Raw genomic sequence first — 16310 nt, 5'->3', positions numbered from 1 at the left:
TAGCTCTTTCTAATCCATCTGTCACTGACCTAGAAAAAAACCCCACATATCCAAGTCTCTGGAAGAGAACCCTTCCTTTGGTTTTTACATAGTTCCAGGTCACTCTCAGAGTGCTGACACTTTTTCCATGTGCCCCCTAGAACAGAGACAGTATGATCAGCTTCTCTGATCAGTATCAGTTCTTGCATAGCTATGGGTTTTTATACCCAAATGCATTGCTCTGGGATGAGATGCATACAGAGAAATCTTAGTTTTTTTAAAAAAATTCAAATAAAAGCTAGGAAGCATTTATTGTGCAAGCCTCAAATACAGTGACTAAGGTAAGACCTTCCCACTTAAATTCAACATGTCATGATACTCACTTTCCAGAATTTCTTTGCTGAAGAACTTTTCCATAAATTAGATTGTATAGGTCTTCCAGTTTTGGGGATTCATCCCATTCCTACCCTTCCCACTGCCAAAGTCCAGAGTCTTGTTTTCCTATTCAGAACTTTCCATTTGATGACAGGGAGTAGAAGAACTCAGCTCACTCATTGCTAATGTTTTCTAAATTTTGGAGAGAAAGAAAGGGAGTTTAAGTCCTGGTTTTTTGCAACTGCAAGGACAGACTTGCCTTCATTTTCGGATAGCCTAGTATTGTTATGAAGTTCTGTTTTGGCTTCCTTCATTCTCTCAACATTGACAGAGTCCACCACAAACACAATGCCATAGGTGCATCTTGTGTGTGATTTCCACAGGGGCCTTATCTAGAAGCTGTTGGAAAGTGTAGCACAGTGGCTGGCCCTCACAAAAGCCAGCATTTCTTGCCCGATTCTTGTATCTTTGCTACTTCTCCTCCCATAAAAGTGTGGATGGCTATCCCAGCTACTGTGGAGCTGTCCTGATGGCACAGCTGCTCCTGAACCCAGTGTGTTGGCTACAGCCTTTGGTGTAACTCACAGCTTTGCCATTAATCATGAGGATTAGTTCTTAATGCCCCAAATAATTAAAACCATTTCATTAAAATGATATGCTATAAGCTATAGAGAGTACAATGTACAATGCATAATGCAGTGAAAAATATCTTTCAGATCAATGAGAAGGCTGTGATCAGAACTATAATTTACTAAGCTTGGCCTTTAGACAGGGGATTTGGAATGGAATTACCTGTGCAGAGTTTAAAAGTTAAATTCATCTATGACTGGCTTTTCAAAGAATGTTCTTGCTTCTGCAACTACAATTAAAATAAAGAATCTGTACGCCAAGCAGATTTGAAAAGAAAATAAGGAAAAAGAAGTATTTGTTCACATTCTAGTAAACCACTTATGTAGTCAGAATGTGTATTTTGAAGTGTCTTCAAGACATCTTTGCTTATTACCCTGCTGGATATTTTTAGAATGATTTGCATTTATACAGTAAATTGTCATAGAATCACAAGATCATTATGGTTGGAAGAGACCTCAACGATCATCAAGTCCAACCTTCTACTCAATGCCACCATGCCCACTAAACCCACTAAACCATGTCTTGAAGACATTATATTATATATAATTATGTAATTATATATAATTATCTATTATCTGATATAATAGAGATTTTTTCCAGGCTGAGGACTTCTCCAGGCTTACTGCAGGAGAGAAAACTTTGACAGTCTCCCTTCTTCTAAGGGCGTTTGATATGAGCTTGAGAAAACCTTATTACTGACTAGATCCTTAGTTTGACTGGGCGTTCTTGAAGACACAGGCAATGCAAGGCAATGGATTTAACTTCCTGTTTGACATTCAGTCTGTCAGAAACACTTTGGAACATCACTGGAAGTATTTCTGTGGGATATGAAGAAAGATGAGGCAAATTACAAAACTGTCCATTATAAATCCCCTTAAAAGCTTTCCCACTTCAGTACAGTTACAAAGCTAATACTTTTTATTGTTATTTTCCTTATGTGTGCCCCATAATACTTACACTACTCTTGTACTGCTATAACTATTTCCTGCTATGCAGTAGAACTCCTGGTGGTTCCTCCCTGTGATGGCTTCTCTGCTTCCAGACAGAGAAGAAGCGTTGATTCCACAGTAAGCATAAAACGTGGCCCCAGACCTTCCTTTCTTTCTGTAGGCAGAGTTAAGACTTCAGAATCCATGTTGCTTCCAAAGCTTTATGAGTTGTTCATAAGCCTAACCCAAGCAAGAAGTGGATGAGATGTCTGTGTTAGAAGGGAGTATGTCTGATTGAGAAGTGGGGCTAAAGGATGCTAATCATGTTTAGGGCGTTTATTGGCATTGTCAGCGCAGACTTTTGGAATGGAAGGTCTGGGAACTAGCACTAGAAGGCCACAGGTAGGAACACTGTAGCTGGAACCCTGGTAATCTGCAATGACCGTTCTCTGTTTAAGCATGTACTTTTGCTACCTGCAATCTGTGGATTTATATTAATTGCAGTAAAAATGAACGCAACATAAATGAATCAATCAGGGAGATAGTCTGGCTAGACTTGTAGTGGATGTCAACACAGGTGTTTATGCTCTCATATTAAGAACTTAACAGTTAAAATCATGTAAACCTATTCCATAGATTATTGAAGTTTAGTGGGAATGTGATGATATCTAGAACAGCAAAAGCAAGAAAAACAGTTTGCCACTGCCTGGAAAAATTGCAGCTTTTCTGAGTTCTGCTTGAGAAATTTTATAATCTGTGTTTTGAATTCCAAGAGTATGAATGAAAATGTGCCTAAGTGAAAGCCTGCTCTATCTGCTTTATTAACTTGTATGGAAGTAAAATGGGATAAGAATTCAAACTGAAAATCTAAAAGATGCAAAATGAAATTTGGTTATTCTGTTTCTTGAGTTCATTTATCTACCTGTATTTCCATATAAAGGTAAAAGTTAAATCAACCTCACTTCTAAAAATAGTAATTATTTGCTCTCATACTGGTTGTTTGCTTAAAATAAATAACTTTTGTCTACACAGCAATGAGCTAAACTAAGCTTACATTCTCCTACTCAACTCGAACAAGTGCACATGCTTAATTTGTTGGATAGTTCCACTGAACTCACTGACTGCTTGTATGCATAAGTATTTTCAGAATTAGTTTTAAGTTGTTTAAAATAGTCCCTTCTGTTGGCCTGTGGGTTATCTACATAAGTAGAACAGCCAGAAACTGAAAAATCATTCATTCTGCAGAATCTTTTTTGTTTTGGGAATGGGAAAGCAAGTAATAAAAATCAGAGGTCCTAAAGTTGATCGTGGATTTGGAAGCTTAACATACTTGGCTTAATTGGATCAAACCCATAAAAACCTGGTCTCTGAGTTTGAGAACTCACAATGTTCTAGAGGACCTAGGAACTGGAAAATTCAGGAACTCATTTTCTACCTAAGCACTTTTATTAAGATCAATAAAACTGAAGTACAAGTAAAAAAAATAAATGTTCACTGCTTGCTCTCCTTTCATGTTGCATTGTTTTCTATCATATTGTAAACTGTTTGGTTTGCAAATCTTTTTGGGATGTGGGAGGATACCTAATTTTTCCCTTGTTTTTTACAAGGTTTTGTAGATAAAAAGGGTTCTTAAAAGGTTTTTTGTAAATATCTTTTGGAGGAGACAGTATACTGGATAAATGGATTGTTTGTCAGTAGTAGTACAGGACGTTTTGCATTCCTTTTTTGTTTTCCTGTAAATCAAGATATTTTGTTGACACTGGATATATATGACTTACTGTGATCTATAGTCTAACATTCATGCTAATACTGAAGGATTTCTCATTGTAGACTACCCAAGATGTGAACAGTTATCATGTGCAAATGGAGCATGTTTTAATGCAAGCCAGCGATGTGATGGCAAAGTTGATTGCAGAGATTCTTCTGATGAAGCTAATTGCAGTAAGTACCATATGCAGAGTAATAGCAACAAATATGCTTTATAGACTATCTTTTAAATTTAAAGACTGTCATTTTCTGACAGATTTTCTGTATCTCTTTCTGTGCTAAAATCTCTTTCAGCACATGGATGTACCAGTACACAGTTTCAATGTGCTAATGGAGAATGCATCCCACGAGCCTTTATCTGTGACCATGATGACGACTGTGGAGATAGGAGTGATGAAAACTCTTGCAGTATGATTTCTCCCCCCGCCCCCCTTCTTTCTTTAACTGTTTTACTAAGAACTGGTTCAAGCAGATAGCAGGAAGTAGATTACTTGGCTATACAGCCATCAAAAGCTAGCCACAGTTCTACGAGGTCTTTTTAGTATGGAAAGATGAAAATCGCAGTGCTACTTTGATAGGCTTTTTTCAGATTGTTTTTGGTGCGAAGTACCTGGGTGTGTGATTACTATTTGAATTAGCTGGATTCAGTGACAGTTTGCTTCTTAACACATATAGTTTCAGTTCTTCATCTTCTTGTCATTTTCTTCATTTCATCGTGACCCAAAGGAATTCCTTCACTCTGAAGTCTCTGTTTGATACGGCATGATATTTTGTCCAAATTTGTTTGGCACTTTTTTGCATTTTTATTTTCCAATAGATGGAATGGATCTTCTAGAATTATTCCCAGTGACTGTAATGTACAACTTTACAGACAGATAACTGTACAGATAGTTGTCCTTTAGATGTTCACATTAGGTCTTCAATTGACTGTTCCGTTTCTGGAAATTTCTTGCTCATTCTTTTCTTCACTATCAGGGTATCCCAAAGTATTGCATCTCTAGACAGAATCATGGCTGTAGAGTTATGTGTAGTGTTACTTGCGTAAGCTATATATTTAAAAAGGTCCCCCACTGATTACAGGATCTAAGTTTTATATTCTGCGTTACGGGAAAGCCACATGTAGCCATTTAGTTTGCTCTGTGCTACCAAGGACCTCACTCCAGTATGATTCCACCCCTCACTCCCCGAATATTTCTCTTTTATGTGTTTGGTAATGCCTGTCCTTTGGAGGACCCACAAATGTTTCTGAACTCTTAGCAGGGAATGCTTCCTAACCACAGAGGGTTTTGACATAAATGTTCATTGTTTCTTTTACTCTGTTTCTCTTGAGTACAAGGCATACAAATATTTTACCTCCTGATATCTTGAGTATCATCTCCTTGTCATGTCCACTTTCAGGAACCTTGTTAATAAGGTGATCGGTCTGCATCTAGTTGCACAACTAATTGAGGAATTTAGCCTTCCCTTTCATTTCTGTAAAGAACCAGAGTATTCTAAAATAAAGTTCATACCTAAAACCAGAGCAAACCAGCACTGTTTACTATATGCAAGATATGAAACTGGCTCAGTTTTTCAGGAGAGATTATAAATGACTATTCATCTATGAGACAATATTACTATTTCTACCCTTTTAGTCACTTAGAGTAGTTTGACTTTCTCATGTTTCTTTTCCTAGCTTATGCAACTTGCAGAGGCAACTTCTTCACTTGCCCAAGTGGCCGTTGCATTCATCAGAGCTGGATATGTGATGGAGATGATGATTGTGAAGATAATGAAGACGAAAGAGGATGCGGTATATGCTAATGCTAATTTCTAATGATGACATTTTCAGAGAAAGACCTCACTAAGCTACTTCTATGAAATTTTGACCCATCAAGATGTTCTGCATCCATTTTAATTCTGTGAAAACTTTAGAATTCCATTCTCACCTGTTTCTTTTTTTATCATGCAATATTTTTTATTCTTATGTGCGTGAGTTATTGCTGTGATATTGAGTATGATGCAAACTAAGTTTAGCATCATCTTTTTTCTTTTACATCTTCTCTTACCTCTCTTGTTTTTTTTTTTTCCTGTGGAGATTTTTCAGATCATCTGTTAAGAGACATGATGCTCCTAATAACCAAAATCAATTGGTTGAAAATGAAAAAAACTCGATTCCTGCCAAGATTTGTCATGCAAGAAACAGAAATTTTAATGAATGAAAGTGTGGGCTTTTTTCTCTTTCATTGGCCTTTTCTATGATGAGCATTATTCTCTTTATCCAGACAGCCTTTGCATGTTTTGAAACCACAAAACTATAGTTCCATTTATAGTGCACCAGTTAGTCTAAAGCTAAATGGTTTTACTGTTTCTAACAACACAAAAAACTAAAAGGATTCATGTGTCGGCACAAGTATTGTTTGTATTGTAATTTGAAGGTAAAAGAAAGCATGACAAGGAAGTACAGATGATGTTTCTTTTATAGTCTTTCCCAGCTGTGTGCAAGAACCAGAAACTGAATAATGAAGGACAGAGATGCTTTGGGAAGCTGTTAGGGAAGAAATTCTAAGTATTATTTGAAACGTACTCCTCAATTATTCTTGTTTTTCTTTTCCATAGAAAGTGATCACCATGAATGCTACCCAGGAGAGTGGGCCTGCCCTGGGTCAGGGCATTGCATTCCAATTGGGAAAGTGTGTGATGGGACTGCAGACTGCCCTGCAGGAGAAGATGAAACTAACGTCACTGCAGGCAGACATTGCAGTATGTATTACAATCAAAAGCATACGCAGAATAGCAGAAACATCAGCATTGATATATTTTTACATTCACCTTTTGTCTCCTAAACAAGCTGAAATTTTGGAAGCTCACTATTTTTGTTGGCGCTGTTCTGACTGGATGGTCTGAGAGGCATATATGCTGCAAACAGACCATTCCTTTTGTAAATCTGTACATGAGGTTTCACAAATAAAGATTTTAACTCACTCTTCATATCCTAAAATGTGTTCAATAAGGCAGGGAAAGGTGTGCTATATGCCTTTTTTTGTTTAAATATCTGTGTTTTTCCTTTTTTATAAGTAAGAAGGAATGATCAGAACACAAGGCTGAATTACTGTATCCTGAGCCTTGGCTAAGTCACTGAGATTGGAGTTTTCAAAAATATCTTTTCACTTGGGGTGTCTGGTTCTCCAGTTAGTGGTATACTGGGTTTTCTCTGTTGGACGCAATGGTCATGCATAGTTCCTGTTACTTTCAGTCTTATAAACATTGATTCCCCCTGAGAATCAGGACCAGAGTATTTTACATTTTTAATTTCTAGGAAGAGGAAAATTCCTATGAATAAAATCATGCCTTTTGGAATCAGAGGGCAGAAAAATAATAGGGAATTAACCCTTATTTTAAAAAAGCGTCTCTTGCTTTGCTGAGTGATTTAGTAATAACATCAGATGTGGACTGCACAGCAAGGCGTTTAAGAGAAGAAACTGAGGAAAAAGAAGATGAAAAGGAAGGAGGTGGAAGTCAGCAAGTGCTTTACAATCATAATTTGATCACCTATCACTGAATTGTTTATTAGGTAGTAGCACAAGGAAAGGGAGAAGTGGTGAAGGAAAAAAGAAGAAAGAGAGAGAATAAAAGGATAAAGAAGAGCTTCTCCGTGGACACAACCCAACCAATATATTCTAATATATTGGAGTAATACACATATTCTTCTTAATATAATATGGTAGGGTTTTTTTCTGCATAAAAAAGTAAATGATGAGGTTATGTGCCAATAGATGGAGCTCGAGGATGAGTTGTTCACAAGTGGGTCTTGTGGAACCAGAGAAAGATATGGTGCATTGCAGATGGCTTCCTCTGTGCAGCTTTTTACAAGGCACTTACTAGTGGTGGTTCATATAAGATTGATGCTTATCCTTTAACTCCATTTTGAAAACCTATAGTAGCTTATCTTCTCTCTTCCCTTTCCTTGCCTGCATGTATGTAAGCATATGTGATTTTGTGGAACTTCAGACATAATTTCTTGTACAGATTTGTTTAAGAAGCTATACCTGAACTTGTAGACTCATCATAGAAAAGACTATAGCTTTGTAACTGTTAGTAAGGCAAAAAAGCTGTTCTACTGGTAATGCATGTAATTGTATTTGTGGTGTTTCTGATCTATTTTATTTCCTGTTTAGACATATCACACTGTGCTGCTCTGAGTTGCCAGTATCGCTGTCATTCTTCTCCATCAGGAGGGATGTGTTATTGCCCTGCAGGATATACAATAAGTAGCAATGACAGTCGTACTTGTATTGGTAAGTGAAGTACAGTGATTGCAGATATCTAGTACCTTCTCACAGCTCATTGGGAAAGTTTGGATTCCAGGCAGGTAAGTTCTAAATGGGTGGATCTACTGGCAGATAGAAAATCTCAAGAGTCAGCAAAAGAACAAAAATCTAAGTAGTACAATGACAGCATGATGACACAGAAACAAACCAGAGAGATATCATAAAGATTTCTTTCAATAAGACCATTAAAGACATAGTGAGAGCATGATTGTATTTAAAAAGATTTACTCTTGGATGGCAGTTTTATTATCAAATTCTTTTACAGGTCTTTTAGTGGTTAGGTGGGGAGAGTTTATTTCTGCTCCAGGGATGTGTGATGTTGTATGCCTGGAAAAACAGTTAATGATATTGAAGTGTTTGGTACTCTTTTGAAAATGACGGTGTATGAAGACAGTAGAACATTGTACTTTAAAATGAAAAGGGTGCTTTGTATTTCCACTATGGTATGGCTGTAACTCCTATGACATTTTGGTATATACATAATTTACATGACAGTGAAGAATATTTGCAAGAACGTAAAGGTAAGTGAGGTATTTTGGTGTTGCATTTCTATTCTGTAGCTGTGTTAACGTGGGGTAGTACAAATGATCTATCTTGGTAACTGGAAATACAGTAACTTCAGAATCGTGAAGTTTAGCACTACCTAATAAAAGAAACTGGGTAAATATCTGTTATGGGTTTTCAACCCAAGCTATGGTGTTTGTGCTATTAAAAGTATTCCAGGTGCTCAGTCTCTAATGAGATTTCTGTATTTTTGAGAATACTGGATGATCTAGGGCTGTATGAGCTCCAATGACAGCATAGTTGCTCTTAATAGAGAGGAGGAATCAATATACTGACTCCATGCACAAAATTTACTCTGTTCTTTCACTCTTATGTGGGAAATACATGAAGGAGACATTTGCAAACTTGGTGCAGTCTCAGTGAGTCTTCTGTTGTTCTTTACCTGTAAACCTAGCTATCTGGTTCTGGCTTGTAAATCTGAGTCAATGTATTTTAGTTTGCTGAGATCTAGGCATATATCTGTAGTGTGAGCAAGACTTGCCATGGGGGAATGACTCACAGTCAGTGGTGTATGATTCCAGATCTTAGTTTAAATCAATGTTACTGGTTTAAGGCCAGAAGAATGAAACTATAGTGTTAGCGAAGTTTATTACTTTTTGAAACTATAATCTTTTCACTTTGTCTTCTCTTCATTTGCTTCTGGCTCACTATATACTGAAGGTTTTTAACACATATGGAAACTGGAAAGCTACTGAGAACATTTTTTCAGTACCAAAATGTACTGTCTAGGACATATTTCATTTTCACTTCCATGTTAATAAATGTTTAAAACCAGAAGTTCCAGTAGGAAGAATATTTGAGATCTATTTTCTCCTTTTTTGGCCTAACAGTAGAATTACCAATTTCCAGCAATGAAATGTACTGATTCTACTCAGAGTTTCAAGTGAAGGAGATCAGACTTTTAATGTCAAAACCATGTGTTAAATAGTGTCAGAAATCTCCTGGGATTTAAATAAGCGCAGATAGGATGAAACACACGACAGTGTTCAGATGTGATATTTTTTTTTCTTTTTTGAAAATCAGAATTTTAAAATTCCTTGTTTTTAAAAAATGACTAGTTAAATATTTCACAATTTTAGATGTCAAAGATTCTGCAGGAACCCTGGAAATTGCTTGTGGAGCACATCTGTGAGAACTTGCTGTCTTACTGGGTCGTCCTAACTGCAGACTCTACTTATATAGTATTTTGCATGCCAAAGTGAACTTCTTTGTACTTTTTGCTGGCTGGTTGTGGTGCACAGCCAGCTTTTAGTTGGAAATCGGACACCTGTTAGCATGGTACCAAGTCTGAGCTAATAAACACTGCCTTTTAGCAGGACTTCTTAGCTTGAGCACTGCAGTAACATAAAGGTAGGGCTGTCCTTCAGAGAGGGCTTAAATCCAACCAGGTGTTTGTGTGCAAAGTGTACAGATCTGTTACAGGGAGAATACTGCATAGACATATTCTGTATTGTGGAAAGTAGACAGTGACATCCCTTCCAATGATTTTTCCTTTTCTCCTGACAAGTGTGGGGTTTTTTCTTGGTGGTGGAGGAGCGCACAGATAGGTCGCTGGGCAGCAAACATGAGTTGTTTTGTTATCCAGAAACAGAAAATTGAAACATTTGCAGAAAACCATACAAAACCTCTTTTCCCATGCCACGGTTTTGCAAACAGGTATGAAACAAGCAGAGAGGACAAACTTACAGTTTCCCAAATGTAGTGACACCCCTTTTATACAAAGCATTGTTTATAAACATGCCTTATTCACTTGTCAGATTTTGATGACTGCAAAATGTGGGGTGTCTGTGACCAGCTGTGTGAAGATCGTGTGGGACATCACCAGTGCCACTGTGTAGAAGGTTATTTCCTAGAGCATCATCGGCATTGTCGGGCCAACACTTCAGGTTAGTGTGCAGCAGTGCAAACCTCTTACTGTTGTTGGACTGATAGATAGAGCTAGATAAAATGGGGTAGTTTGCATGGCTATGCTGGACAACTGTGTTTGATTTTTAGCTTAAGACTGACCTTAAGAACTTAAGGTCAGGACAACATTCAGAACATCAGCAAATATCAAGAGACTCTGCATCTGCTGGCACCTGTAGGCTGGTGGAGCTGGCTGTCTCATCAGGCGTGCTTCTCCTCAAAACAATGTCTTCAGGGCTCCACTGCTTTCTCAGCATTCCTAACTTCTGCAGAGTTGGTAGGTTGTTGCCAGAACCCTCTTTAACAGACAAAATCTTGCTGTTGTGAGAGGCAGTTTCCTGACCTGCTCTCTGTAGAACTCAGTGGGATCAAGAAATCAGGAAGCTGCACTTTTTCTAGAAGGACTGTGCCATGCAAGAAGATGGTTTTGCTGAATGGTGAGCTCAAACAGTTGCCTGTGAGAGAAACCATGGTCCTGGATTCTGGTGTCCCTGAGTCTGAACTCTGCAAGAATGCTTGCCTCACACAGAGTGTGTCTCCCCATCAACAGTAGGCAGCTGCTCCTGGTTGTTCACCTTCTGCTCTGTTCTGAAAGCAGACCCTGGGAAGCCCTTCTTTGTGGAGCTGTAATAGCCTAACAGGCTGTTGTGTGAGGCAGATGTTCCTGCCTGCGGGAACTCAGTGGGAATATGAGTCCCTGCTTGGCATAGCTGATTAGCCATCTTGCTTCTTAGAAAAGTATGAACTGCATAGTTTCCTCCCCCTTCCTTCTTTCTTCAGCCACATCTGCAAAGCAGTTGTCATCTCACAATTTTCTAAGTATGTCCTCAAAAAACGGAATTTTTTGAGCTGATGAGATATACTTGACTGTATTAAGATATGCATACGCCAGTACTGGGAAAGATTGTTTTTTTCCCAGAAAAATTGTGCATCTTTCACAAGAAGATTTCCATTCAAATTAGTGTGACTTTTGGGCCAGTAAGTTGTTTGTAAAGTGTTGATTTTCTATATTTCTGTATTTCTATATAATGGGGGAATTTCATACCTGCTCTAAATCAGTTTCCCTGGATTCATTTTTGCTTTAATTGAGGAGTGTTTTATGTGTAGGGTGAATAGGATTTGGACTTTAAATATGTTCTCGTCAGACTTACACCAAGCATTTCAACAGACATCTACCTCAAAGACTGGCTGGAATCTCTCTTCTGTTGTAAGATACAGCCAAGAGTTTCTGACGAGATGAGAAAATGAAGAAGGTGGATAGGATAGTGCAGTACTTAAAAAGATAAGAAACATGGCCTGCCTGCTAGAATCAAGGAACCTCTGAATCTCATGGGGCAGAGAAATCTTAAGAAAGTTTATACTTTGATTAAGGGAGCTAAAGCATGGAAATGGAAAAGTAGAAATAGTCTTTTGGAGTTTAGATGCACGGGGCGTTTGTGAAAGTTTTACCTGGTAGGGTTTTAAATACATATTCCTTCCTGGGTTGCCCCAAGTCTAGAAACCAAAGGTATATCAAAGCAAGTTAGTACTCACATAGAAACATTTATACAGATTGTAGTCTGAGCATCTATTTAAACCTTTGTGTCCAGTGTGTATGAACTGGTATGTATATATTTCAATGCCCCTTTGCAAAATAGCTTGCCGCAGAGTAGTCATATATTTGTCACTCCTGCTTTCAGCTGGTGTTGCATCAATTATTTTTTCCAATGGCCGTGATTTACTGATTGGAGATCTTCATGGAAGAAGTTTTCGTACTTTGGTGCAGTCTCAGAATCGTGGGGTTGCAGTTGGAGTGGACTTTCACTTTTACCTGCACAGAATCTTTTGGACCGATACAGTGCAAGATAAGGTGGGTAGAAATTTCAAGAAGAATATGTTTTTGTGTATGTGGAAGTAGAGAACTGCAAGAGGCAGAATGTGTTGATAGGCCTTCATTTTTGAGAGCAGAAGCTGGCTGTATTTTTGTTTTCTAACAAAAAAGCTCCTTGAAATGTTTTATGTTAATGACTGCATTTTTCAAGCTATACTATTACATGTGACATGTTAAACAAAGAATCCTGTTATCTGGGAATGTCTTGAGCAACTTTTAATTTTACTTGAGATGGAGTCCAAAAAACTAATTAAGAGAAATAGTAGACATTCTTTCAAAACTGGACAAATTTTTCTTGGTAATTTTTTGAAACATGATAATTTAAAATATAAAAGCTGTGTGCCTTCCAACATGATAAAAATCAGATTTCTTAATATACTTCAAATGGCACTGTAATTGAGCTTAGATAACAAATATTGACAGTATTTTTGTAATGAGCTAGTATTTTGTTACTTTTTTTTTTTGGAAGAGGAAATATTTTAACTTCAAGATACAGTGAAACAGTAATTTTAAAAAAACAATCTGGAGACCCTTGTGACAGTTGGACTTCACCCTTGTTCTTTTTCTCTGTGCATAACTTACTGAAACAAAAAAAGTCCTAGGTCAAATGCTGAAACTCCACAGTCTTCATCCCTGTGTTGATTGTAATGCAGAGTGAAGAAGAATCCATGGCCTGCGTCCTGCTGACATCACTTACGGGTCAATTTGGTGTCACTGTTGTTATTCTGAACCTACACATAAGTTGTAAACTATAGTTTCTACTACAGTGCTGTGTTGGTTCTGTTGGAAAGCACGCTGCATGTCTGTTAAGTCGAACAGGATTTCTATGCACAATTTTTGACCTGTCCACAATTCTGGCATTTTTATTTTCACTGCAGTGGGTTCCCATTACTGCAATTGCATTGACTATGGCTGAATTAAGTCAGGGTCAAATTTGAACTTTTGTGAGATAGGAGACTTATGCTATCTCTGTAAAAGCTATAAACACAAGATAATATGGGTTTTTTCACTGCACACCCCAGATGGCCAGGACTGCCTTTTTATCTGCCCCAATATAGTTAAATCCTAATTAATTAATTAGGATTAATTAATCTAATTAAGTCCTAGCTAGAATGTGCAGATGAAAACATAGACATTAAGAATTTTCTTATATGATGCATATTTCCACCTGATGTCTTAAAATAAAAGTATTATTAGGGGATTTGTTTTGGTTATCTTTTTTTTTTTTTTTTAAATTAAGAAGTAAACTAAACCAGAAAATTGTGACTTGTGTTCTGTGTCATCTTTATCTCATTAGTGTATTGCCTGATAACCAAATGCCTGTAAACTCTTCCATCAACAAGGTTTCCAAAGGACAGAATAGACAGTTAAATGGTTTGCTCGATTATTGTTACCTGGACCTGAAGAATGTTTGAAATGATACAACTATTTCAGCTGTTATTTTCCTTGCGTATGTTTACTTGTGATAATTTGTATTTTCATTAAAATACATTCCAAACCTCATGCTGTTGTTCCAAAAAAGGGATAATGATTCCTAGCTTTTTATATTACTCAGTGTTATGATCACATAATTACTGTATATATAAAATTATTATGTTTATACTGTTTGCTTCATGTAGCTCTGAGCTTACTTGTAAGATAACAACACTATTTCTTCTTGAGCGTGATGCTGTTAAAATTAGCCTTAAATAAAGGAGGCCAGAAGCAGTGCTGAACCTTCTCCTTTCTGTCAGGACAGAGAGCTTGCTTTTCCTTTCTTCACTTTGCAGTTTCCCCTTAGTGGTTGGTGCAGTAAGAGCTCCCCCTCTTGTTTCTGGTCGCTGATGAGAGCTTTGCTATAGCATTTTCATTTGTTTTCAGTTAATGAAAATATTGGGGTTTGCTGGATTCCAGGAAAGCAAGATGCACTTTCCTCATCTGTTTTGTTTTTCTTTTTTTTTTTTTTTTTTAAATCCAGATATTTGTAATATTTGCTAAAAGCACAAGGCTATTTAGTCTGTTACCTTGTCCATTTTGTAGAAGTGTTAGTTGAAGGTGAGCTTCCTGTAGTTTTTGCACTGTTTTCAAAATTTTTGCAAAAACCCCATAAGCTAAGGAGTAGCTTAGTGGGTAACTTGGTTGTATCTAGTGGCCAATTGTCGATCTGGGCTCAATGTGATGAAAAAGGACAAGTGCTATGTGTCTTGTGATTAGCAAAATGTCATGTGGGCGCTGACAATATTTGTATTATTTTCAGGTTTTTTCTATTAATATTGATGGCTCTGGTTTCCAAGAAGTTTTAAATGTTTCAGTTGACACACCTGAAAATCTAGCAGTGGATTGGGTTAACAATAAACTATACGTGGTCGAGACCAGTGTGAACAGAATAGATATGGTTAACTTGGATGGAACAAACCGTGTGACCCTCATTGCTGAAAATCTTGGAAATCCTAGAGGAATAGCACTTGATCCAACTGTTGGGTAAGTGATATGTGTCAGGTACTGGTAAAAGATGTCAGAAATTCCTTTATTCCCATGCAAAAGGAGGAGAACTAAGAAATAGCTAGGGTGGTCATTTTAGAATCAGATAGAAAATGTTTTAAACATTTACATTCTATCCTAATCTATTCTACACTTTAAATTGTTATGGAAGGGCTATGCACTGTTTTATTCCCAATGTGCGGAATCTGTTTTATGACTAGAGCTGTATGTGCATGAGCAACTCTGGAAACAGGGGAACCATGGAATAGCCCTGCAGAAAGGTAGAAGTTATCCTGAAAGATTTCTGTTGTGATACCATACACACAAACCTCCTTCTATCTGAAATAAAGTGGTGGAGTGAAGCCATAGAAGGTTGTGTCTCCCAACCCAACAGGCTTCAAAACTATATGTATGTGAGCCATGGAAACTTGGACCCTCAGAGAATGGGAAGAGGAATTTCATGCAACTTGTAGTGATGGATGCTGCTTTCATGATGCATCTGTTTGTCACTGGTTTATCTCTGGCGGTATATTTAAGTCTGTATTTTACTAAGGAAACTCAGTATTTCTGAGGTCTTTTGGGTGAAAGCCTATTTCTTTCTATATTCATTCTATAAAAGAAAACGCAAATTAATTCTTCGCAGGTGGCATAAAGTGTGTTTTCATAGTATGCCAGCTGAGAATCAAGCTCTGTCCTGAAAGGTTGCTGGTTTTAAATTGCATGTAAAATGTCAGTTTTTTTGTAAAATCTCAAGGAATCATGGGACTTTTTGTTGTGTGATTTTTGTTTTGTTTTGTTTTGTTTTTTCCTTTATAGTTATTTGTTTTTCTCAGACTGGGATAGTCTGTCTGGTGATCCTAAAGTGGAAAGGGCCTTCATGGATGGCACAAACCGTCAGGATTTGATAAAAACAAAATTAGGCTGGCCTGCTGGAATAACTCTGGATATTGTGTCAAAGAGACTTTACTGGGTTGACAGCCGGTTTGATTACATTGAGACTGTAACTTATGATGGGCTTCAAAGGTAGGAGAAATATCATTCCTTGGAGGTCACGGATACACTGATTGTTTTGTATCTAGTTCAAAGAAAGATTTATCTAACAAAATGAGATACACAAAGGATGAAAATTACAACATAATGAATGTGATTCACCTTGATATCTATGGTGTCATGCTACTTCTAGACAATCCTTAATTCCTCTATCATTCTTTGTCCTTTTTCTACCTTGAATACCTATTGCACTTCTTTTATAACATACTTTCTCATAGTCCACCACTATAGTACACATTTTTATAGCATTTGCTTTTTATTATTTTTTAATCATATACATTGTCTTCCATCATTATTTCTTTGCATCTTTTTCATGAATGAGTTTATTTGATATGTTCCACTCCAAAGCACCACTTTACGTAATGGGTATTAAGTGCTCTTCTTACATTTTATAAATCTTTGCTGTCAGAAAATAAGTCTTCATTCACTCTGTTGTGATGCATGCTGTGATATAGTTTCCCCAGCAAGAAA

At 37.2% G+C, this 16310-nt stretch overlaps 1 protein-coding gene across 1 annotated transcript in view; it reads left to right on the top strand.

Annotated features, from left to right (window-relative positions):
• LOC104162316 (low-density lipoprotein receptor-related protein 2-like) overlaps positions 1-12724 on the top strand; it is a 41662-nt gene extending 28938 nt beyond the window's left edge. The window contains exons 5-11 of the mRNA XM_009701017.1: positions 3744-3854; positions 3975-4088; positions 5356-5472; positions 6279-6422; positions 7838-7957; positions 10312-10440; positions 12139-12724. Of these exons, the coding sequence (XP_009699319.1) occupies positions 3744-3854; positions 3975-4088; positions 5356-5472; positions 6279-6422; positions 7838-7957; positions 10312-10440; positions 12139-12356 (953 nt within the window). The 3' untranslated portion in view covers positions 12357-12724. The remainder of the gene's footprint in view (positions 1-3743; positions 3855-3974; positions 4089-5355; positions 5473-6278; positions 6423-7837; positions 7958-10311; positions 10441-12138) is intronic.
• The last annotated feature ends 3586 nt before the right edge of the window (positions 12725-16310 follow it).

This window comes from Cariama cristata, unplaced genomic scaffold, assembly GCF_000690535.1.
Source record: "Cariama cristata isolate BGI_N322 unplaced genomic scaffold, ASM69053v1 scaffold38545, whole genome shotgun sequence".
NCBI lineage: Eukaryota > Metazoa > Chordata > Aves > Cariamiformes > Cariamidae > Cariama > Cariama cristata.
Note: the sequence above shows the minus strand (reverse complement) of the source record. Positions and strands in the feature narration are given on the sequence as shown.